Genomic DNA, 25,078 nt, shown 5'->3' on the forward strand with positions numbered 1-25,078 from the left:
CCCCAATATATTGCTATAAAATAGATTTTTGTTTATGTGATTGTGGTTATGGTTGTACTTTATAAATCCCTAATCTCTGCCATTACATACAATGAAACAAGAAAATGTAAAAAAAAACAGAGAAATGTAATACAATACAGTAATACACTATTAGACATTGTTGTTAAAAATGAATAAAAAGGCAATCTTATGTGTTAGTGATCTTTTTTTATATTTTAGGCAGGAAATGGCAGGAAATTCGTTTTCAAATTTAGATTTTTTTTGGGGGGGGGGACCCCAGACCCCGTGGAAGATGTAGTCCCCCTCAATTTTGACTCCGGGGCTACGGCCTTGATTCTAACTACAGGACAGTAACTAATTGATACTTCATCAAATCGCCGGGACAGCCCCCAGGGAGGGGGTGGGTGGATGGCCGGACCTGGGTATCCGAGCTAAGGGTCGGGTGAATATTTTGAAGCTTTACCGTTCGTAAGTTGCAACACATTTTCGTGGCAGCCCGTCATCACTGGATTGTGCCAATACGGCATTCATGGCGTGTGTCGCACGCACAACGCAAGCGAGCGAGAGACACCCACCCCCCAACGCGGTGCCGGTGGCGTCACTCGCCATGTGAAACAGAAGCGGAGGGGGTGGCCTGGCCAATGGGCTGAGCCAGATCGGGGTAACACCTGCGGCTATAATAAGGGAGGGATCGGCAGCTCCAACGCACGTTCCAGATCGTGCAGAGAGAGCGAGCGAGCGCAAGTAGCGAGGTTACAGCAAGCGAACGAGTGTCCGTCCGCGTGAGACGAGCTGCAGACAGTGACGTGCTCGTGTGTTGAGCGGTGGTTGCGCGCGGTTCCCGTCCGAACAAAAGAGCGAGAGAAGAGGTCCTTGGCTCCGGCGCAAGTGATCCTCCTCCTTCTCCTCCTTACTCGTTGACCATCGCCTTTTGTTTATAAAATCACCGAAACAACAACGCACGCGCCGGCGCCGAAGCGACTCGTGCAAACTGCGCCCGCTCGGAGTGAGCCTTCCGGGCGAACGAAGAAAGAGTAGGAGGAGGAGGAGAAGAGGAAGAAGGAGTAGGAGGAGGAGGAGAAGAGGAAGAAGGAGTAGGGGTGGTGGTGCTGGTGCAGTGAAAGTGAATTCGCTCAGCCGGGGAACGACTGCGCGCGCGTGATTCCCGGAGCGCACGGCCACTGCGGGGGCGGGGAGAGGGCGCAGAGTTTGACGAGCACCATCGGTAAGTCACCTCCACGCAGTGTGTGACCGCCGTGCGCGCGCGCGTGTGTCCCTGTGTGTCCCTGTGTCTGTCCGTGTGTCCTCCTTGCGTGGTGCACGTCTGGGGAGCGGCAGAGTGCGTCGCGGGTCAGCGCGTTGCGCTGCAAACCGGCCGCCACTCGAGTTCGATTCCTGGTCACGGGCAACAGCAGCTGATATATTATCTGAACCGGTTCTGGGTCTCTTCCCTCTTACGTTGACACGGCCTCAAATGAGTTACCTCTTGTGATGTGCGTGTGTGATCGTCGCCGCTGGGGAGACAAAGGCGGTCGGGCGTGGTTGCTGGTCACCCACCCACCTCGTGTGCCGTGCCGGCCTTCATAGGTGCTCGCTAACAGCACTTGCCCCTACAGTTTGCTAAAGCTGCACGGGGAATCGTTGTCTCACTCGATAACAGCATTTGCCACGACATTGTACACGGCTATACGGAGGATCTTACGTTTCTCCTTTGTGTGTCGTGATCAAGATCATGTGTGTGTTGTGGGGGTACGGTGACGCTGTGATTAGCGCACTGCGATACGAACCCGGATACCCACGACGTTCCATGCTCAACCTCGGCTGACATCGGTGCTCATCGATGATATCAGAACCGGTGCTGCCCTTCCCCTGCACCCGCTCTAGTCGATCTGTCGACTTAGCCTCATGCGAGTGCCTGATGCGGTGCGTAAACGTCAATACTTGGGAGACAAAGGCCACCGGGCATCATGTTGGCCACACAACCTCAGTGTCCACCGTGCTGGCCTTATTGGTTGTTCGTTGACCGCACGTGCCCCAATAGTCTACCGAAAAGGCTCTCTGTACACTGGGGATCTGTTCGATTGTGGGCTGTGTGGCGTGTACAGCCCTTGCGCGCTGGTGGATGCATGATCCGCTTGAGTTTGTGTATGAATATTTGTGGGGGGTTTTTTTATTTGCTAGGATTGTGAGCGGTTTTACTCCGGGGTGGTAAGATCTGGGAAAGATCAATACTGAGCTGTAGATAAACGGATTCAACGCAGCAAGCCGCCCGAACGCTCACTGCATCGAGCGCTTTCAGATGCGCTTCTGCGACCGTCTGGAACGCTCTTCCGATATTTTGAAGCCACTGAAGCTATGCACTTTTAAATCGAGATTGAAAACTCATCCTTTAGAACTGCTTTTTGCGTTTAGTTTGTTGTCCTTCCTCCGCATCTCTGATTAGCACAGTTGGTAACATACGGTGCGAAAGAAGTTCAACATACATACAGTACATAGGTTCAGGCACAACAGCGAGCAATTGAGAATTCGGTGTAATTGGGAAACGTGATCAACATAGAGACGACCTTCATTCCAAACCAGGTGAGAAACAAGACCGAGGACCTCTCTGTCTAGAGACACATATTAGCCAACTTTTTTTTTAAGTCGGAGAGATCTTCTGACATCCAGGTCTCCCTTGATAAAGACTCGTCACCTGACGGCGTTAACTACCGTACATTGCCAGCTCGGGGTGCGGCAATCGATTAGGTTTGGCCCTAATATTTGATTTGTTTCGCGTGGCCACACCCAGGCTATAATATGACGTCTCCTCTTGCCTAATTACATTATTACATACGTTTTTGTGCTTTTACACTGTTGTTGACAACATATCTAATGATGGTTGTCAAGGGGGCCCCATCTCGTACCTTTGGCCAGTTACGCGACTGTCAGCTGATTTCAAGGCTTCCACAAGAGTAGTACTCTACCGTAGTTACATACTCAGGAGGAGGTTTAATTGTTTCTGTTATTCGAGCCATAGGTTCACTTTCAGATGGCACGCTACCTTGCACTCGATTTCGTTGTGGAGTGGTGGTGCTGTGATTAGTGCATTGCGGCTAAAAACCAGCCTACCCCAGTTTCATTCCCGGCCACGGCAGACGGACATTGCGAGTGGTATTTTGGGAGCCCCCTTCGCCAACCCACAGTGACCAGCGTGGTCAAGTATGGTCAAACAACTCTCATGGTAACCGACACGGAATGGAGAGAGACCTTTAGTGGATATACAATTATGTTTATTTGGAAATCTTAAAAAAGTGCGTGAGAACCATGGGAGGTAGTAGAAATTAATTACTGTGGATGCTGCCAGGTTCTGAAGCAAGAGGACACTGCCAAATGATCCCTGCCGAGTAGTGAAAGATACAGTTAGTATGTAGTGTGGGTGCTTGGGCAATACAGTGGAGCATTGCTGGAATCCGATTATTCTTTTTCTTAAGCCTTCAAAATGTTTGGGTTTTTTGACGAACGTGCCCGGTTTTGATTATCGTCCAGTGCACAATGCTCAGGGGACCTGAGCAGGCCAGGCAGTGATAATAATTATGGATTGTAAAAAAGAATGTACTGTATCTACTGTCCTGTACATGTTTAACTTGTGTTGACGTTTCAAGCAAAATTAACGTTAAGAATATGTAGCACGTGCTGAACTTAACAAAATAAAGTCTCTAGTAATAATTGTACACCCTTTTTTTTGTAAATCCACTGCTAAATGGGGGACTCCTCGTGCTCTGCGAGTTATGGGGGGATATTTGACCATACGTCATCACGATGGTCAGTGAGGGTTTGTTATGGCAATAGGGGGAGGGGGGGCTAGGTCAAGTTCAGATTGTACCCACCACTGATTTTTCTCGTGGCTGGGAAGCAAACTCAGTTTGGCAAGTACTTACCGTCGAGTACTCCCTCCAAATGCACAATAATGGCATGGGCTGTACACTGTGAAGTTTTGAAACCACCTATGAACAAAGTGCCCTGGATGGGCCAAATCCCTTCTACCTCTAAAGCCAAGCAGAATTGAGCCTGGTTAGCACTTGAATGTTGACTCTTTGGAAATATCAGGTTTTGAAGACTTTGGCTGCAAGGTGGCTTGAACATGGCAGTACAGCAGTGGATTATAACCACTTTCGTGGAGCTTTTGAGCGTTATCCCCTCCGGCATGGTGGGGTTTCTCCGGGTATTCTGATTTATTTCCATATGACGTAAAAACACTCATTTAATGGATTGGCCAAACATCCCAATTCAGGCTCGATGGTGAGCAGTAAACTACCTCACCTGTTATACAGGAGGTCGTGGGTTCGATACTGACCCTGACGCATGTATACTTTGAGTTTACATGTTCTCCCCGTGATCGCGTGGATTTTTCTCCGATTCCTTCGGTTTTTCCCTCCACATTTATATTATTTAGCTGCTCGAATTTTCAATGATAGGCCACTTCATTGAGCTATCATTTGTGGCCAGGTCGCTTCTGAAAAATAGCTATATAGCTCAGTGGGCCTTAACTGGTAAAATAAAAAATAGTTTTAGTTTAGTTTAAGGTATTGTGAGCAGTGGGGAATTTTGTTGCAGTTGGCATACGACTTGATTAAATTCTATGTCACCTCATGGCCTTGTCAACTTGGCATCATCATCACCTTCATCTTCATCAATAGCTACTATCACCATTTCCATAGCCATTAATCATCATTCAACACCATTATATTTCACATCCTTCTGGCAGTATCATCACACTGATTTTACTTATGCGTCATAGTGCATAAATAATAATAATTCTTATGAATGTGTGTTGTGCTTAATCTGCTGTCCCATTTGTGTGTTGCAGCCGGTAAAATGGCCAGACTCGGGCACGCCATGCCAGCGGTCGTCGGGCTGCTGCTGTGCACGCTGGCGGAGCAGTGCGGCGCGCAGGCTGTGGGCTGCGGCAGCGACGTCCAGTGGCCCTTCACGAGGCTGTGCGACCAGACTCTCGCGTGGGGCATCGTTCTGGAGTCGATCGCCGCCGCCGGAATCGTCATCTGCTTCATCCTGGCGTTTGTGCTGCTCGGCAGTATCCCCTTCATCAAGCAGAACGGGAAGAAGGACTTCGTCCCTGTGCAGGTGGTCTTCACGGTGGCCACGATGGGGCTGTACGGCCTCACGTTTGCGTTCATCGTCTTAAATACACCGCAGACCTGCCCGACACGACGCTTTCTCTTCGGTGTGCTCTTCGCCATCTGCTTCTCTTGCCTCATCACGCACGCATACGCGATTATCAGCCTCAACCGCGGCGCAGAAGGGCACTCCCCCTGGAAGCTGCTGGGAATCGTGGCGCTCCTCTCCCTCGTGCAGGTCATCATCAACGTGGAGTGGCTCATCACGACCATGGTGAGGCCCTTCCAGCAGCCGTGCCTCTATATGCCAATGGACTTTGTCATGGCCCTCATCTACGTGATGGTGCTAATTTTCGTCGGCTTCGTCATGTCCATCTTGGTGGTTGCCGGAAAAAATCGCAACTGGAGGAAGCACGGGGTTTTCATGCTGATCACCCTGATATTCTCCGTCTCCATCTGGATCGTTTGGATCGTCATTTATGTGCGTGGCATCGACGACCTGGAACAGCGGGGCAACTGGGATGACCCCGTGCTGGGCATTGCCCTGCTGTCCAATGCCACCGCTTTCCTGTTCTTCTACATCATCCCCGAAGTAAGCCAGCTCAACAAGACGACGAGCCACGGGGACATGGAGAACCACTTCCTCCCCGCGCGCCCTGCGCAGAACCCGCCTGCCACCCTGCCAAAGCCGTACGTCGTCGAGAATAGAGCCTTTGCCTTGGATGAGCCCAACTCTGGTACGTGCCTTGCATGCGAATAACTTTCCCTTTGTCTTAACACTGTCCTTGACCAAATCTGCCAAACGGGGATTGGATTGTACATGTTTCAGTTAAGTCACGGTTAATTGTGAATTTTTCTCGGCGAGTGTTTCATCTGTAATATGGTGCTTGTGAACATTTTTTCGTGTCGCTATTAAATAATGAAAAGAGAATGAATATGCAACTTCAAAGGCATCGTAAAGATTACATGTCAATATTTGACGTATAACCAGATGGAGAAAAACAATTGCTTAAGCTGTAACTTAATGGGACCTATTGTCTTACGGATTTGCCATGAATTTATTTTTCAGGATACAAGTCTGACTCACCGCTGAACGGTCATCATTCCAACCCGGTGTACCAGCCAACGCCGATGAGTTTAATGATGAATGGCAGGAATGTAAGTTAATGTAGGTTTTTATTTGCTTCATGGTGCTGTGTGCATATCGAATGAAGGGTGTACATCATCATGCTGATTGTGTATAATTAACATTATTTACAGCCCTTTGTCAATCCACTGCGAGATGAAGGCCTTGCCACACTGTGTCGATCATGAGAGTTATTTGACCATACTGACCACACTGATAAGTGTGGGTTGGTGAGACAGTGGGACCCAGAGCTGAATTGGATATCACTTGCTATCGATGTTAGCTCTGGCCAGGATCAGACTCACCAGGTGACTGGGTTCAGAGGGTAGAGCACAAACTGCTGTGCCAATGCTGATTTTACTGCTCAAGAATTCTAAATGTGACAACATTAAATATTCCAGTTATGCTACTAAAGAGAAATGTCATGCTTTTGAAAAAATAATTATTCATTATCTGCTTGATGAGGGCTTCCCTGTGCCATGTCAGTCTTCGGGGCTGTTTGGTCATACTTCCCCACCGCTAAAATATAACTCGCCACTGATACCCTAGCCAGTCGTTGGCTGAAATCAACGTCATCGCCAGGTTCATAGCACAGGGCATTTACTACTGTGTTCCCATGCCACCCTCTATTGAATTACAGTATTGCAAATATTCCAGATGAAGTTTCTAAAATTTAAATGTGCAACTGGTAATCGTTACATGTTGGGAGGTGGCACACGAGTTATATTATTGTTTAGTTTTGCACTGTACTTCTATCATGTACGTGCCATGTTACAGACGACAGATTGCATGAAATGACTCGCGTAATGATTGATGCGTGTAGCGGCAGTCTTTTATTAAAGGGAGTCGTTTGTTGGCTACTCCGGTCACGGTTCTGACGTCTGTTGTTTTGTCGCATTGCGTGTTGCCCTTTCTCGCAGGATCACATGATTCCACGGGCGACCTACAACAAGGACGCGCACAATGCCCCCACGGTACGTATAGAGGACACCGACCGAGTGCCGCCTCGGAAGGCCTTTCTTCCCGCCAACAACCAAGGCCTGAACCACTTTCAAAGTGGGGAAGACTGGCGTACACCACTGTAGTAGACATTTGTTGCTGTAAGCCCACCCGCTTTTAAACAGTGCAGCAATTTCAAATGTGCAGTAGCTTCTTGAAGTGAAAGCGAGAGTAACTCGTTTTCAAATGAAAGATTTAAACACCAGTAATTTATGCCTATTAAAGTATTCTTGTTTCATAGGTCCCAACTGCTGGCTGGTAAAGGTGCAGCAGGTGACCTGATGTGGAGGGGCTTGTGTCGTACGGAGCAATGCCTGTGTACTGCTGGTTAGTAGCCACTTCCTAGCAATTTGGACTTAATGTGTCTACCATCAAGCACCGGAAATGATTCTTTATTTGTGTGTTTTTACCAATAGTGCTTTATGTTAAGAAAGGTTTTGGCTAAGAAAGACTTTACATTTTAGTACGTGCTGTGGATTGATGTCCATGAGCGTAATACTTGCACAAATGTACGTTATTATTTGTAGCTTGAAAAAAAAGTAAGTGATGTATATTTACGCATTTTTAACCTTTCGAAGGTTTGATGTATGTAAAATAGTAGCAACTGTTTGGAAAGAATGGCCAAAGACGTGAACAAAATGTCAAACTGAGATACGTTGGTTTGTGTAAAACATGCTTTGTGTGTGAGTGTATATATATGTGTGTGCACATATACATGTGAAACATGTTTATATGTAAGGAGTGTAGGCACATTTATGTATATGTATTTAATGTAGTAAATTGTGTGTAAATACTAATAATGCTGGTAAACCAAGCTCATACAGTGCGACCAAAGGTAAAGTTGATATTTCATTTGGTCACCGGTTGAAGTGAATTGTCCAGTTCCCGACAGATGAATGGCAAATCAACACCCATAGTAAATTCATAATGGAAGGCATTTCTTAGAAATAAACACGCATATATGCCATGCCCAAAATTTTCAGAATCTGTTGAATGGTGTGACATTGTTATGCTAAGAGCACAGGAGGGCTTCATTATCTGAATAAATACTTTCCTTTTGGTTATCCTGTAGCTTGGACTTTTGTATTCTTCACAAGTACAGATGCACATAATGTTTGCTATCTTTTCACAGCTTTTGTATGTCTTGGCAAGTATTTATGCTGTAGTATGCCTTTGTATGATAAAAAAAAATACATTGTCATGTATAGAGTGACTCTGACAGGCGCAGAATTACACTGCACGCTGTTGTGCATGTTTTATTTATACGTTGTTGTCTAAAATAAAGATATCACAACAAAACCCTCGTGTGTGTTTGTGTTTTATGTTGGTGTGCCAGCGTGGGGTGTGTGATCGGGCACTTTACCCCGTGACCTCAATTTGTTTTCTTTTTATGCACATCATCCATCAACTCTTTCTTTTTGAGCCTACAGATATTTGTATTCATCGCTGTTTACATTTGCAAGTTTTGCATTGGGGTTTTATTTGACTTGCTCAGAATGCCGCTATTATATATTACAGTGCTTGCTTGTCGAATATTGCTTCAACAAATGTGCAAATATTGTTGATGAGAATTTGTGAATTCTATGGGATATTAAAGTCACATACAAGCTCACTGAAAAGAAAATGGTAATAAAAAGGACGCACGCAGCTGTAAATACATATCTTTGCCAACTGTTGGAGGTGTATCTTGATCACCTTTTCAAATAAGATGGCAAGTGAGAGCAGGATGGAGTGTTTTTTTTGTAAAACTAAAATTTGTGAATGAGAAGCGACGTACTAATGTGCTGCGCATTAACTGGCACATGCAGTGGAAACATGAGCACGGACAAAGACAATGGAGTGAAAGCTGCAAAGCATGAAGAGTTACATATGGGGAAATGCGTGTAGAGAAAGAAAAAACATGAACCAAAGAACAAATGCAAATTGCGAGACATTGACTGTTAAGAAAAGTGTACTTGGATATAATGCATACCTATAAGGGCTGATTGTCAGTGAATAAGACTTGTGAAGGAATGGCAGCCAAAGCAGTGAATAAAGACAAATAATACCCCACTTTAGCATTAACAAGCCTCCCGTGGCAAGTGCTGTTGACAAGCACCTATAAAGGTCGGCATGGCGCACAAGGGGGCGAGTGGAGCGAGAATTGAAGCTTTCGTGACTGCAGGAATCCATACTCTTTGGTTCTTTCAGTAAAGTCACGTAGTTTCACCTGAAGACGGACGCTCGTGTTGCGATCGAAACATCGTGATTTATTTGATTTTATTTCTACCTACATGACTTTACCGAAAGAACCAAAGATCGATTTTGGCACCACAAAACGTCGGGGAGGCCGTTGGCATGGGAAGGCCTTCGTACAGCAGTGGATAGATCACTGATGTCTGTCTACAATTCTTAAGTGTTGTATAACAGATTCCATTGAATGTGCGTAGTTAGTAGGATTAAATTATTGTTTCCATGTCATGGTATTAGTGCAACTCCATTGACAGTAGCAAATGTTGAAATTTACTAAGCTAATCCCATGTGATGAATGCTATAAGAATATTAAATCATTAGTGGTGGGTAACACGCCACTAACATTGAATGGGTGTTTTATTCTGCCACACAGCTAGGGTTCTTACTGAGTAATGTTTTTTTAATGAAAAACAGTAAAAGCTATAATTTGTTAAGCTACTTTTTTGTTGTAAAATTTAATGACTCATACTACGGTGTTATTACAAGATGAATTGCGTTAATTATATTTTTCTAATAAAATATTAAATGCGTATTTTATGCTTTGTCTGTAAATGTTATTATTTGTATACCACTCTATCAACCATCGTTAATAACAACAAGGTGTGATTATGTGCACATCTATATTCATTCATTTTTCATGTATGCATGCCAGTACCCCGATATATGTACATGCATACTATACAATTATGATATTTAATATTGTCCTTTTACCAAATTTGGATTTATTCAAATAAATACTGTAAATAAACTGCATTAAATGCTATATTGTGGTGTACTGCATAAGAGTTGAAGTTTCTGGCAAGGCATGCTATACAGTGGTGAGATAGTGGTTTGGGCATGCACGGGAGTGATGAAAATGTGATTTTCTGCTTCTAAACCATCGATGTTAATGTGTTTGTGCTGGATGTAATACAATCACTGCCACTGTAATTCAGTGCGTGATGGGAGAAAATATACAACTTTGTGCAACTGAGTTTAATATTTTTTAACACTATCAAATTTAATATAAATCTTGCCAGCTTCACAAAGACTTATTATTGTGAGTGTAACCAGATCTTTCAGTATTTACCAAGATTGGCAGGTAGTTGCACGCCAAAGGAATGTCCAGACAAGCTTAGTGAATAATTTTTACTGCTGGCCCAAGTCTCCTGTTGCGGCAGAGGTGTGTGCTTTGGGTTTTTTTTACATTCGTGCACAGAAGCATGAAGTGTACATTTTTTATTGACTTCTGTAATATTAATACAAATGTTGTTTGGCATGATTTTTGTTCAATTAAACACTATTCCATTTCTCGCTAAGCCTTGACGCATAATCGCTTGGCATACTGAAAAACGAAAAGGTGAAGGTGCAGCCCTGCAATTGCTTGCTTACGCCACTGCTGGCAGAAGGCCCTCCGCTAGAGGGGGCTCTAGAGAGCCCCTCTAGAGGGTACTGAATCTACTCCTCCACGCTGTTAATAATGTTTGGAAAACGTGGCGGTACCCATATTTTGCCCCTACCACACGTAACGTGCCGATGGAATCAGTGTGGTGTACACATTTACACTGCGGGTGCGTACCGATATATCCTATTTTTATTATTATTTTACACGCTTTTATTTAACTCACTCCGTCTGTTGTCGTATCCTCAAAAAATATTGCAACTACATTTTTACCCACTTCCCAATGTGCTATCGACTGCAATCTCGGTATACTAATGTCTTACTGATGACAAGACTATATTATGTTATTAAAAATTAAAAAAATATATTTTTAAACAATCTTTTTTACAGGGTCTAATTGTCCACGCTCAACTCACGTTGGCTGTAAATCACCACGGATCCTTACGTTATGGCAAGCTTCAGGGCCACTTCCTGGAGTCGTGGAGTTCTGCCATTACTCGTACGGTACATTTCATTAAAGCGTGTTTAAAAAAAAGTATTTTTTAACATTACTTATTAAGTTCAATTTACAGTATTTGGAGGGCCCAGTATGAAACGCTTGACAACGTTCCTGATGTGCATGTGCGTGAGTAATGGTTTGTTTGTGGTTGCACATTACTCGCGGCATGTTTGAATATAAATATCTTCAGTTGCACCACCGTCTATGTCATTGGCCAGTGCTGTAACCGGATATGAACCGAACACAAGTCAGAACATAACCATGAATGGTATTCATCAGTTGAAATAGAGCCAACACGGCTTTATAAAAAAAAAACTGAGACTATAGAAGCAACATTGGTAAATAAGACTGTCTCGTTATTGACGAAAACAGTTTTTCTTTTACCAGGTAAGGCCCACTGAGCTATACAGCTCTTTTTCAGAAGCAACCTGGCCACACATCATCACTCAACGAAATGGCTTATCACGTGGAAATTAAGAGCAACCAAATACTCGAAACGCATCTTTCTAAATGTGGAGAGAAAACCGGACCCTGAGAAAAATACACGCGACCACAGGGAGAACAATGCGAACTCAAAATATACAGGCGTCAGGATCAAACCCACGACTTCCTGTATACAAGGCAAGGGAGATAACATCTCTCCACCGCAGCACCACACGAGCACATTCCTGCGGAGGGAACTGGTAGGAACGTTGGGTTGCTCGGTCAATGGCCAGGGCCCGACTGTGAGGGCGGGCACAAGCCGGCGTGAGTAGGTTAAACGTTGAGTTTTATAAGGGCACCACGGGGTGACCAGCCCCTGCCACCCAGCCCCACCCCTCCCACCCAGCCCCACCCAGCCCCACCCTCTCCACCCAGCCCCTCCCCACCCAGCCCCTCCCCACCCTCCCCTCCCCACCCAGCCCCACCCTCCCCACCCAGCCCCACCCCACCCTCCCCTCCCCACCCAGCCCCTCCCTTCACGACGGACGGACGGACACAATAATCCCCTGTGGGCTGGTGTAACCAGGAGGTTCCTACCAGTATTAACATTCTCCACGATGAACATTCTGAAATTTAACAATGGTGCTCAGGATAATTATATACCTGGTAGTGAGCTTTGTCAACTTTCTATCAGCTTTAGCATCACCCTCTCCAGAAGTGGCAGTGCATAGTCAACTTGTGATGATCATATACATTTAAATACAAAGCATGACACTTGAAGGGATTTAGAACCTTGGGATGACACTGCCCAATGAGTAAAACTCAGCAACTTCCGGGCCATAATGTTTGGGTACCCCAAAAACAACAGTTTGGTTTCAATATTCTTATAGTTATATGCAAATACCAAAGTATCTTTGTCCCAAATTCCAGCTTTCTTAACCCGGCCGAAACACCATTAAAATGGACATCAGTTAAGTCAGAATTATCTCTATGCACAGTATAGAACACTCTTAATTATGGAGCTTTCGTGACTGCAGGAATTAATATTTGGTTCTTTCGGTTAAGTCACGTCTAAAGATAAAATAATAAATTAAAATAAAAGCATATTACGACGTTTCGATTGCAACACAAGCAATCATCATCAGGCAAAAAAGAAATAGCAACAAAAATCTATAACTAGAAAACTATAGACAGACATACAAGCAGACAGACATCACAAGGACACACAGAGAGAGGACACATATCGGCAATATATCGGCAATATGTGTCCTCTCTCTGTGTGTCCTTGTGATGTCTGTCTGCTTGTATGTCTGTCTATAGTTTTCTAGTTATAGATTTTTGTTGCTATTTCTTTTTTGCCTGATGATGATTGCTTGTGTTGCAATCGAAACGTCGTAATATGCTTTTATTTTAATTTATTATTTTATCTTTAGACGTGACTTAACCGAAAGAACCAAGTATAGAACACCTTTCCATGGAGGGACGAGCCTTCCACCATGGGAATGTGGAATTTCCTCAACTGTCTTAGAGCCACCAATGCAGTGGAAGTTCATCCCGGTGCTAATTCTAGGGTGGAGACACTTGATTGGTTAATGTAAATAATATGCAAATCACGACGCAAACCACCATGGTGCAATATCATCCAATAACCCCTCATGACCCACACGGCATTTTGAGGCCCTCATGCAGCAGTGGATTGATAAAACGGGCTGTCCACACGGAACCAGGTGTTTGGTGAAATGCTTCTCCCAGGTCCCTGTGCCACTTGTCCATTTAGTAGCTTCTCTTTGGACCAATGTTAACAGTCGTAACCGTTGGCCATTTTCAAATGGAAATATTTCTTCACTGCTTGACCTCATCACCACGTGCTTGACCTCATCACCACGTGCTAAAGACCACGAACTCCTTATTTCGTGTATGTTGAACTTCTTTCGCACCGTACTACATTGCCATCACTTTAACAGAGAAGAACTGGAATTATCTTAAGTGCGTGTCAGAGAGTCTTAACCTTTAACACCATTAAAGTACAGTACTATAGAGTGGGGATTTAACACTGCAAAGGTCGCTTCGTGGGCCTAATAAAGCCGTTTGTCAAGTGCAACTTGGCTTTGTCAAGGGAGAATTGTGAGGCCTTTATGCCGATTGTATTCCACATACAGTATTTTATGCGCATAAAACTTTCCCCCGTTTTGCTTAACCTCACGGCGATATTATGAAACGCAGCTGCAGGTTCTCGTAGAGTCGTGAGCGAGAATGTTCTGCCAGGTAACGCTGCTTTAATAAGATGATGATGAACGGGGTGAGCATTTCACTCTGTGGCCAAGCTACACTCACTCTGGGTACTCAGGTGAGTTAAACAGACTGTGACTGAAAATATTAAGCCGCACGGTACTCTGTTTGCACTTCCCTTTTCATATGCTTTGTTTGTGATTGCCACACGTGCTATTTGAGAGTGGGTTGGCAGCAATAGCAGAAGGAAGGAATGGTCTATTGTCAATGTGAAAGGGTCTCTTGTCACAGCTCTAATATGGCCAAAATGTTGGCTCTTTTTGAAGTGTGTGGTGTAATAGTGAGGATATGCGCATTATACACGCAGTATGGTGATATTATGGGACATACAAGGAATCATTGGAACATAATATTCTGGTCACGTGTCTGTTTCTGTCTAGATATCAACTTTTGTCTGTACTGTGCCTCTCATTTGATTATGGCCTTTTAAGCAATTTTATGCTTGTTGGATTTCTCGTCATTTATATAAAGTGTTATAATTGTATTACAGGCCGAGTCGTCTGTTTTGTTTATGATTGTCACACATGCTATCTGGAGTCTCGGTTGGCAGTAATGAGGGAAGGAAGGGGTTTATTATCACAGTGTGGAAAGATCTATTATCACAGCATGGACCATTTTCACGACATGGACACTGAGTGCTGCTTGACACATTTTGGACAATTATTACTGTACGCCTAATAATTATTACGTCCCTAATTTTACGGTTTGATTCAAACTTTGGTCACCCCTAGATCTTGCTGTCTCTTGGTTGCCAATTTAATGCTGGTTTTGTAATCATGTTATATTCTCTTCCATTGTCGTGATGTGCAAAGCTCAAGGTTGGTTGTCTCCAATTGTGAGTGTTGCGATTTAGTCTCAATTTACTCGACAAATCAGTGTCCACGACAACAAAAGAAACTAACGATATTTAATTAACAATGACAATTTTGTACAACTCTGTGTCATTCTAAAACTATTTCAGACACACGTAAACGGTCGTGCTTTCGCTACGTTGTCCCCACCTGAAGACGGACGCTTGTGTTGCGCCCGAAACCTCGTGATTTAATTTAGTTGTTTTCATTTATTTTATTTTTTACCTACGTAGCTTTACCGAAAAAACCAAAGAGTATCTTTCCATCACACCCATCACAGCCTCCCATCCTGGTGTTGCAAACCCCATCTTGCCAGTGTTCTCACCCCACTCTACGGAACTACCTCCTACAACCGCCCACCTCTCCACGTGCTCTCATCAGTTCTGTCTCCCTCACAGGCACGAACAGGTCTCCCTCTGGCTCTGCCCCCCTCCAGCACGAAAACGAGACCATTTGATGCTTTTTTGTTTAGTTTCTTACCCTTCTCACGCACCTCCGATTAACACGGTTGGCTTTGTATGGTGCGAAGTTCAACATACAACATGTAAACAACAACTTCTCCTAACTAAATAAACCATTCCTGAGTTAAACACCAATTCATCAGATGTTTGATTTATATAAATCGACCATTGTCTCCTTGGTGGTTCTGTTTACTTGACTACTTACAGTCTCGTGTATGTCTTTGTGATTACTCCAAGAATCTTGAGTAACACCAAGGTGTTTGGAGCCAGCTCAAAGGTTGTCAACCATACTGATGAACCAAATTTACATTAATCTGCATCTTTAAGTGGGTGTGGTTATATTTCTGAACAATTAATATTAGTAAATTCATCCACTATGGTACTTTGAAAACACGTTATAATTTGGATTTTTTTTAAGTTTCTAAATGTAATGTCTCCAGACCCATGGTTAAGGTAGCATGGTGTTCAAGCCCATTTACAAAACTTGCTGGGAAAAGCAAGTCTGTTTCGATAGCACCCAGAAGCACACGGATTTAGCTACTTTTATTATAGGTAGTTATGGTGTATTCACTAATATCATTGCTCAAGGCCTAAACGTTAACGTCAATGTTTTCCTTGCAATAGAGGTAATGTTTAATGTGTCTTAATGGTGTATTTCATCTCTTAGTTAAGTAGAGGATACAGAGTTACAGACAGTATTTCCCGCAGAAGAGAGGGTGGATCACTGGACTATTGCATGCACATACTTTCTTTTATAATGTTAAGAGAACTGGTATATGCCAGATAATGTGACCAGGTTGATGTACCAAATGAGATGTATTCATCCAGACAATGTGTTATTGCTTCAATTTATCATGTTAATTCACATATTTTGCGATTCGTAAAGTCTTACTGCATCCATGAATGGGGATGAATGACTGTGCACTGTCACTCAACATCTGTTGTTTTCTAACAACGACTATATGTCAGTATAATGGTTCAGGCAAACTTAGGCATTGAAAACAACTAATTGGTCACATTATTGCTCTCAGAGTCTACGACATACGAAACTTAATTTGTCAATCTGTGAATCAGTCTGTCAGTTCCAGCACCTACGTGAATATTTTTCATCATAGAGAGTTGAGTAATGATTCTTTCCGACTGCAAAAAGCCAGATAGCTGTGTGGTGTTGTTGATGAGCTATGTATGACATATAAACCTTTGCATTAGGTAAAAGATTTTCAGAAATGTAATGTTACGACTCTTTTTTTTATACATTTCACTTTTACATTTTCAGTAGAGATTTGAGAATAGTTCGTGAAGTTGAGAAAAATCTGATTCACATGCAAGGAACGAATACAACCTTGGGCTCTAAACCGTGAAATGCAATGGTCAATTCCTAGTCGTTTGAACAAAACTCAATCCAACCATCTACTTATAAAACGTATAAACAACAATTATTTCGTGACAAACAAAAAATGCATGGACACAATTATTTTATGTTTATAAGTGGAAATATAATGTTTGAATCCTTAACTTTAGAATGTACCAATTGGTCTCTTGTTTTGCATTTTGATTGATTGTCTCTCCCAGTTGTTATTTTTACTCATACGTTCCATAGGGCAGTGGTATAGCATTCAGACAGATTCTCTGTCTTTTCAAGGCCTCCATGTAAAATATATGACAGGTCTGCGGCACGTACAGCTTGCCCCGATGAGATGCAGTCGTTCTTCCATTGAACAAGCCTGGTAAACTGCTTTGTGACACGCACAGATGTACAGCAGTCGTTTAAGTGTGGAAGCCAGGGCAGACCTTTATTTCTTTAATGCTTTTCTCGCCTCTGCTTTCCTTCTGGATCCTGCATACAACATAGTGGCATCTGGTTCGTGTTATGAAACAGACCATAAAAAAAAGATCAAAGTATAAACTAAAAACCAAACTTATTTGCATATATGTGTGTGTGCATGTTAATGTATGTTTGTATGTAGCGTACATGTGTATGTGTAAATTGAGCATAGACTTTGATAAGACGAAATTACAGCACGGTACATGCTAAGTCGTTGAAATGGTAGTATCCAATTCAATGCTATCTCCTATGCTATACATTGATATTTAACGATTATATTCTACAACCATTTGTCAATCCTTTGGTGGATGAAGGTCTCTCCGTGCCGTGCGCGTCGTGGGTTTTGTTTTGTAGTTTTTTAGATTCTTCACGTTGGTCAGCGTGAAAGCCATGAAGTCTTGCTGCAGTTCTGGTTTCGATATACTTGCCAATGATGTTAACCGTGGCTGGGACTCAAACTCAGGTATCAGGGGATTCATAGTGGATTGACACTCACCACTTCACTACTGGTCTTTCGGATGCTGACAATAGCCGCACAAAAATTACGCTTAAAGAAGGTCAGTGTTTTATTTTGACAGCGAAATCTTGAAACGCCATTTGCATCAGTGTAGAGATAATGACATAGTGCTGAGCCCCAAGCCATCCCACAATAGAGCAGCACATGCTCCATATGGCTGGTGCGCCTGCTCCCGTCGACATTAGTATGATTAGTGGTGCCGCCCCGTTCTTTGTTACTGTCCTCAGCAGGAGGTGAGTGCAGTTTAAGCTCCTCTGCTGCAGCATTTGGGCTCACGGCTACACTCTACGGTGACCGGAAAAAAATGCAGGGGATTGAATTGGCAGTGGTTGCACAAGCACAATTCAAAATAAAATTTGCCACATTTGTCACGAATAATGTCACGTAAAATAGCATAATAAGGTAATGGTTCCAGCATTAAAACAAATGTTTATGGTAATGGTACCTGAGAGAAGAAGAGCCAATGGCCAATATGTTATCAAATAATATACTGTTCTGTTATAAGCCTGTGAAAGCAGCACCGTAGCCCTTGGCCCACTGAACCCATCCACTTGAGGTCGATTCCAGGCCACGGTTAACATGAATGGTGGGGTCTATATTTTAAGTTTTCGTGACTGCAGGGATCCATACTCGTTGGTTCTTTCGGTAAGAATATGAATGGTGGGGTGCTATCTAAACCGGTCCCGGACTCATACTTCACTAACCCGCACTGTCCAGCGAGATTAAGTGTAGGAAAACAATCCCCAAGACCAACATGACATGAGGCCTTCATCCAGCAGTGGATTGGCAAACGGTTGTACAGGTATAGCAAGTAAGATAATGGCAAACTTACGTGTTGAGTGGTGCAGGAATATTCTGAGTGCTGTTTATTGTATACTCACCATTCCATTTATGTTGGCAAAATGTTTGTGCCACCATAAGAGAATTAATCAGGAAAAATAATGGGGTAAGAGTGGACAATGTCTTCCCTGTAAACTCTGCATGTTACTCATTAGTTCATGTTACCACATTTATACAGCACAAGATGCCATAACGCCTTTATTCCAAAACTCTGCCAACTACACGATAAGAAATTCTTGTAAATATTTTCACCATATTTTATGGTATTTCCTCATGGGGAGTTACCATTTATTATTGGAGGCATAAATGTATTTCGGTAAGATATGTGTGTTACCTATTTAGCTGTTCTGTTTAAATAGCTGGACTTGGGGGGTATTGAAATAATGGGTTCAATGAAATACTACTGTATGTACAGTAATATTTCATACGTTACATTAATGAGGGATACTGCTCTCGTGTCATGGTTAGAACCCTGCCTTAGTAGATCAAACAATGGGAACATTTCTTTAATAACCATCAGCATTTCAGTTTTCTTTTTTTTTCAGCCATTCGGCTCTTGAATCGGGTGCAACCGCAACAAACAAAAAACAAAAACATGAACAAGAAAACATCTTAAAGTGACTATGCGCAAACAGAAAAATCCAGGTAAAAACTGCAAAGTCTTCCAGAAAAAAAGCATAATTTGCACACCACAGCTAGTCGATCAGCAGGTTACATCTGATAATGTAAAGTGTGGGTACTCCTATTTCTTCTAAGGGATCTGGTCAGCGTAGAAGAGCAGGCCTATTACCCTTCAGGGTGGGGGGGAATCTCCAGAGCTCCCTCTCGTTGAGGCATTTCCGCCAGCATTGCTGTGGGCAAGCAATTGCAAGGCTGCGCCGTCACCGTTTCTGTACGTTCGTGCACATCACGAACGGCGAATCGTCCCAGCGCAATCAAACTCTCATACAATTTGTGCGCTGGAGGCTGCGTGGAGGGGGCATCACACGACCGCTGCTCTTGTGGTTCACACATGGGCGGCGGACCACAGCCACGGCTAATTAAGCGCTCCAGAAGAAACCGCTGAAGCTGCCCTAAATTCATGCTGACGAGCTTCTTTGGGGCTTGGCCACTCTTGCCAAAGGCAGCCCAGCCGCTGCTTACCCGAAGGTGTGACACGGCTTACGCCTGCCCAGTCGGGGCATGATATTTCTCACGGAAATGTATTAACGGGATGCTGGCAGACTGTAGAAGACGTGGCTACTGGTGGCCACGGCTATGGCGAGAAGGTGGTATACTGGACGTGGTGAGCCACAGACCTGGGCTGCAAGTAATCCCTGCCCACAGCCATAGCCAGTTTTCCCTTTCAAGCACACACTTACAACATCTCACCACCGCTGCAATGTCACCGTGACGAGAAAATCATTCTGGTCATAGTTGTACAGTTTCTCTGTTGTTTTATTCAACATTGCCTGGGCCAGTGTGTCTGTTTTGTATTATTGCACGTATTTAACATGTACGAACAACAAGTAGACATGTTCAAATACGTACTGTATTACATCTTTCGACAGTGTATCACATCCTTGTCCACTGTAATATAAACGCGATTACTGATCACTGTCACATTGCATATGTGTAGACCATTTCACCGTGTTTACTTGGCGCAAATGCCTTAAGCACAGAGGTGAAAACTAAATATTATTACGGTGTTTAATATCACTGCACAAACACGAATGGCGTGATCGCAACAGTCAAGATGATACTGAATACGCTGTTCAATATTCATCTGCAGGGGTAGACCTATCAAGGCAGGACTGGGCATTGTATTTCATTTTACATTATGACAATATGCTGCAGAAATGTAATGGAGCAGGAATACTCAGACGGCTAGGTCATAATATTGATATGAGTACAGTTGACTTGAAAATGTAATGTTTTCAAATTGTCAGCCATACTTCCCCAAATGTAAACATCAGACTACTCAAATTATTAATATGGCATTTCTATATCATACACTTCTACAAGTAAAACATGCAACTTCTGCAGTAATTGTAACACTTTAAAAGATGCGATGTTCTGTAATACCCATTTAAGTATTGGCTGGCGATCCCAACCATTCCTTTAATATACCAAATGTATACATTTTCAAACTCATATTGTGAACATGATAATGTATGTTGATATAATGATTAGTAAACATACAATATTACAGCATATGCATAGAAATTTAAAATAATATGCTATCTAGGACGGTGGGGAGTGGGAGGCTAACCCCTGCATTTTCCATTCGTCTGGGTACCCTCCATGGAGCCCCAATAAGTAATTGGGGTAAGAAGAGGTGCCTGCTTGAGCCAAGTATACAAAAAATAAAAGTGCAGCCCAACAATTTATTTGTTCAGAGCCACTGCTGGAGAAAGGGCCTCCACTAAAGGGGAGCTCTTACAGAGCCCTTATCTGGAGGGTATTTTTGGCCTCATATTCCATGCTGGCCAGATTTCTTCAAAGGAAGAGCCTTTTTTCGAAATAAAGTACTGTAGAAATACGATTTAAAGGGAAAAAAATACTCGGGTAAATGTGTGAGTTAATATTACTGTAGAAACATATCATAGCAGACAAAAGCATACAAAGTCAGCCGTTTTGGAGCGTGTAATCATGACGACCATATGGCCCCATCCGGCCCTATGGTAGCCAATGTTGCGCGTGCAAAAAGTGCTCATTTCAAAGGCTTGTTTGAATAAATGTGTTTCAGATGCAATTGTGAATTTTTACTTCCCTTACACTATCATTGTTGATACAGTGGTGAAGAAATTACAGTAGAGAAGGGCACGTGACAGCCATTAATCTTCTCTGACCTGCACAGATCAGGGGTTAATTTGCAGTGAGTAATTGCCATTTGTATTGATACATTATACAAGTTGGACATTCGCGCAAAAATATAACGTGAGGTTAGGCACTGCAATAAAAACACATCAAGGGTGATAATGAACAATTAAAGTCACGATTTTTACCTCGGCCTTCCAATAAATGCAATTAGTTAGCCATGTCAATATTTTAGTTCATATCAAAAAGTAAATTGTAATTTAACATTCTTTTTATAGGAGTAGACACTCGATCCAGAGCCGACGTGCACCCGATTAGCTTATCAAAGGTTCAAGGATCAAGGTGTGAAAGTTCACAGCGTCATAGATGGAGGGCATCGGACCTTTTACATTACACAAGAGGAAACTGTCAACATCTAATAATAGTGTTGAGCTCGGTACACTAGTAGTAAAACTTTATAACCACGAGGAGTGCATTGATGCATCTTCAAGTATTCTTAAACAAAAATGTACAGTAGATTTTGAAAATAAAAGGATGCCATTGCTCATGTAAGCATGAAGACAACCACATTTACTTCCCACAAAGTGTGTCCAATACATTTTATTGACACAAAAAATATTATGGATCAAATTGACAAATTATTGGGATTTGAACCTGTGACCTTCGGATTGCCAGTGGAGTGTTCTGCCACAGATTAACAAAAGCAAACGGGGTTTTTTTTCTGGTCAAATAAAAAAAAACATTAACAATTCGTGAGAAAATGGATAAGGTACGTACAATTTTCATCTTGTGAAAAGCTTCCTGGGAGAACAGAACTCCACAACAGTTATTTTGCAAGCAATGTATAAGTAACAGTATGTCGACATGCAGTTCTTTGTCTAAAAAAAGAAAAATCCCGGTAACATGCACATGTGTGACGACTTGACCTCAGAAGGGACCTGTTGGGGCATCTGCTCGGCCTGAATTATTCATGTGCCACACTCGAGTGGCCGCTCCGTGCCTCACTGAGCTTTATATAACAACCCACCACTGGTGGAAGCAGTTTGTTGCCCCAGGTTGTTAATCGAGTGAGAAAGAGAGGGAGAGCGAGAAACGAGAGAAACAGTGGGAGAGGCTCGGGAAAGAGAGCAAGGGAGAAGGAGTGAGACACGTGGGAGATGAGGGGGGGGGGAGAAGGGGATAAGGACAAAAGCAGCAGGGAGTTAATCGAATAAGCAGAGGGAAAGACATGGAGAGCTCAGCACCTTGCAGTAAAGGCGTGAGTGGCAACCATTGGAGAGAAAGGACTTGGTAATTGCCCACACAGCTGGTTTACTCTATGCTTACACAGATGGCTGGCAAAAGCGGGATTTTTTTCTTGGTGGGGGGGGGGAGCGGGTGGTTTGTACTGGTGACTGGTGTCCTTGCGTCAAATTACAACAAAAATATATTCTGGATCCACAACATCTGCTAAAGCTTTTTTCTTAGCAGAAAGATAGATATCAAGTTCTGGCAGTGGAATATTCAGGGAAACATCTAGAACTGTCACACTATTGTGTTAAAGTGGTAAAATAAAAAAAATTCACCCACATAGTTTATTTCATAGAGTTATCTTATTCACTGGGGCCACTATCCACTATGCATAGAGTTTTCATGTCGGTTTATAGGAGGAAATAAAGTTTTCATGTCGTTTCATAGGAGGAATGCTGAGTTAGTTCGTTGTGTTTTATTAATGTCACTTAGCCTATATTTTGGAATGTTAATAGTGTGTATTGATTGCTGTTGTAAAATGTTAATGTTTTTTAAATTTTGACTTAAAACTTTCATGATTGCAGGAATTCATGTTTTAACGCAAAGATAACTCGTTCGTGTAATGTGATGTTCCCATTTCATCAGATGCACCAGAGCAAGCAGAAGTGCTTTGTCCACATCTTTTCAGGTAAAATGTAAAAAACGGGTTTTTTTCATATTAGACGCAGAATTGGTTTGTAAAAAAACAAGTGTGTCCAATTTGGTTGTTGTAATATTATTTATTGTTATCCAGTTGTAAAATAACAATAAAATAACAATAAATAACATTTTGAACGTAAGTTATTTTGTCCTTCAAGTGATGAAAACAAGAAAGCAGACTTACCAACTCGCATGTTTAGAACATGTCTGATCAATAATTAACATTGAAACTAGCAGACAGGATTGTGACCACGCCAAAACAATACAAAATGTATTTATTATACTGTGTTTATAACATTAAATCAAAGTTCAAAGAGGATTGTTCGTATAAAACCACGTTAGACTGATATGAAGCATTTCTGCCAGTTACATCATGCATTTGAAGAGTGGTAAGAACACTGGCCTATGGACCCATGCAGTAATGATGGATATGTTGCTGATTTTCAGATTAATATTCTTGTTTTTTTTCCGACAGCTCTGTTCTTCACCTGAGGATGGCTGCTTGCGTTGTGGCCGAAACGTCGTGAGAATTTTATTGTTTTATTTTTATTATTTTATTATTTCCCTTCTACATGACTTTACCGAAAGAACCAAGAATATGAATCCCTGCAGTCACGAAAGGTTTAAATCGAGATTTTCAGATTCATAAAAAATCGAGCCACAATTGTGCGTCTCATTGGAATTGATTATGATTGAATGCTGGTATCATGAAAGTCACATCAGATTTTTGAAGTTTTATCCAGTCAACTTTTTTTAGATACAGAATTATAAAAATCTGCTTGCATGTTATAGGTACAAAACAATTACACCACAATACATAAACCACTAATTAGAGATAAACTTTGAAAGTCACAAGGCATTGAACTAGGACTACATATTTGCATTTCAACGACCTTTGAAGTTGAAAAAGTCTACGAAATATGATCACTGTTGACCATGAGGAAAATATATTCTGCACCACTAAGCACAGAAATGTGCATCCGTACATTATTGCACATTTATATTTACAATTTTATTATGAGACATAATTTCAAGATCAGATTTGTTATGCTAATACGTACATGTCAAAGCATGTGTTTATTTCACAAAAAAGTATGCTGCCTTACTGCCTAGCATGTTAATATCTAATCAACACTAACCACTGAGTGTGTTTTGATGTCTTTTCAATTGCACTATTGTCCGACACTCGCTTTATGATGCTAATTCCCTCATCTGCATTTGCACGAGACATGAATGAGAATGTAAGGGGAAGCGGCATGTGTGCGTGGTTGATAGCAGGCACAGGAAGGCAGTCCCAGAAGAGTGGAACAGACTTCCTAATCCATTTCTCTCGCTGTCAGACATGATGACACCTGGGAACAGCTGAAAAAAAAACCTTTTTGGTCGCAGCTTCTTAAGAATTGGATAAAGCCAGATAAAAATGATTAAACAAGGTTCAATCTTGGGTGTACTCTGAGCTTTGGCATATTTACATTGGTTGGATGAAAGGTGAAATGAATACCTCAGATGTGCCAGGGTTGTACCTGAATAAAACGGTGATCAATGGTCAATGTCTCTGCAGGTCATTTCTGTAAGCAATACTGGATTTTAACTGCCCGCGTTGCCTTCAACTGAGAAAACATGCTACAGAAGCCCTTTTCTACGAACAACTGATTAGTTTGCTGATGTTCGTAAATTATATGTTAAGGTTATTTAAAAATTTCACCCCGCATGTAATTGGCCAGTCTTGTACGCAAAGCAGCAGTTACAATGAAGCGGCACATATATGTGTGACAGTACTACTGAAATTGGGG

The 25,078-nt window shown here is 42.5% G+C and overlaps 1 protein-coding gene and 1 long non-coding RNA gene across 3 annotated transcripts; both read left to right on the forward strand.

Annotated features, from left to right (window-relative positions):
- The first annotated feature begins 691 nt into the window (after window positions 1–691).
- On the forward strand, window positions 692–8,538 carry LOC133347710 (G-protein coupled receptor family C group 5 member C-like). 2 transcript variants are annotated; one of them, XM_061560211.1, is made up of 5 exons: window positions 692–1,225; window positions 4,847–5,851; window positions 6,184–6,272; window positions 7,161–7,214; window positions 7,481–8,538. In XM_061560211.1, exons 2-5 carry the CDS (start codon window positions 4,855–4,857, stop codon window positions 7,499–7,501), a joined length of 1,161 nt encoding a protein of 386 aa, XP_061416195.1. In that variant the 5' UTR covers window positions 692–1,225; window positions 4,847–4,854; the 3' UTR covers window positions 7,502–8,538. The 2 variants fall into 2 exon arrangements, with proteins under 2 accessions (XP_061416195.1, XP_061416194.1); XM_061560210.1 differs by having other exon boundaries at window positions 7,161–8,538.
- Window positions 8,539–22,515: 13,977 nt separating this feature from the next.
- Window positions 22,516–24,675, forward strand: LOC133347402 (uncharacterized). Its single transcript, XR_009755705.1, has 3 exons — window positions 22,516–22,646; window positions 23,232–23,274; window positions 23,761–24,675. It is a non-coding gene; the product is annotated as an uncharacterized LOC133347402 (long non-coding RNA).
- Window positions 24,676–25,078: the final 403 nt, after the last annotated feature.

The sequence above is a fragment of the Lethenteron reissneri genome, chromosome 26 (genome assembly GCF_015708825.2).
Source record: "Lethenteron reissneri isolate LAM-NWPU_2019-01 chromosome 26, ASM1570882v1, whole genome shotgun sequence".
Taxonomy (NCBI): Eukaryota; Metazoa; Chordata; class Hyperoartia; order Petromyzontiformes; family Petromyzontidae; genus Lethenteron; species Lethenteron reissneri.

Bases quoted from the DNA above. Each gene is read 5' to 3' on its own strand.
- LOC133347710 (XM_061560210.1), top strand. From the start codon at position 4,855: ATGGCCAGACTCGGGCACGCCATGCCAGCGGTCGTCGGGCTGCTGCTG. The intron at 5,852-6,183 runs GTACGTGCCTTG...TTTATTTTTCAG, and splicing joins CTTGGATGAGCCCAACTCTG to GATACAAGTCTGACTCACCG. The intron at 6,273-7,160 runs GTAAGTTAATGT...CCTTTCTCGCAG, and splicing joins TAATGATGAATGGCAGGAAT to GATCACATGATTCCACGGGC.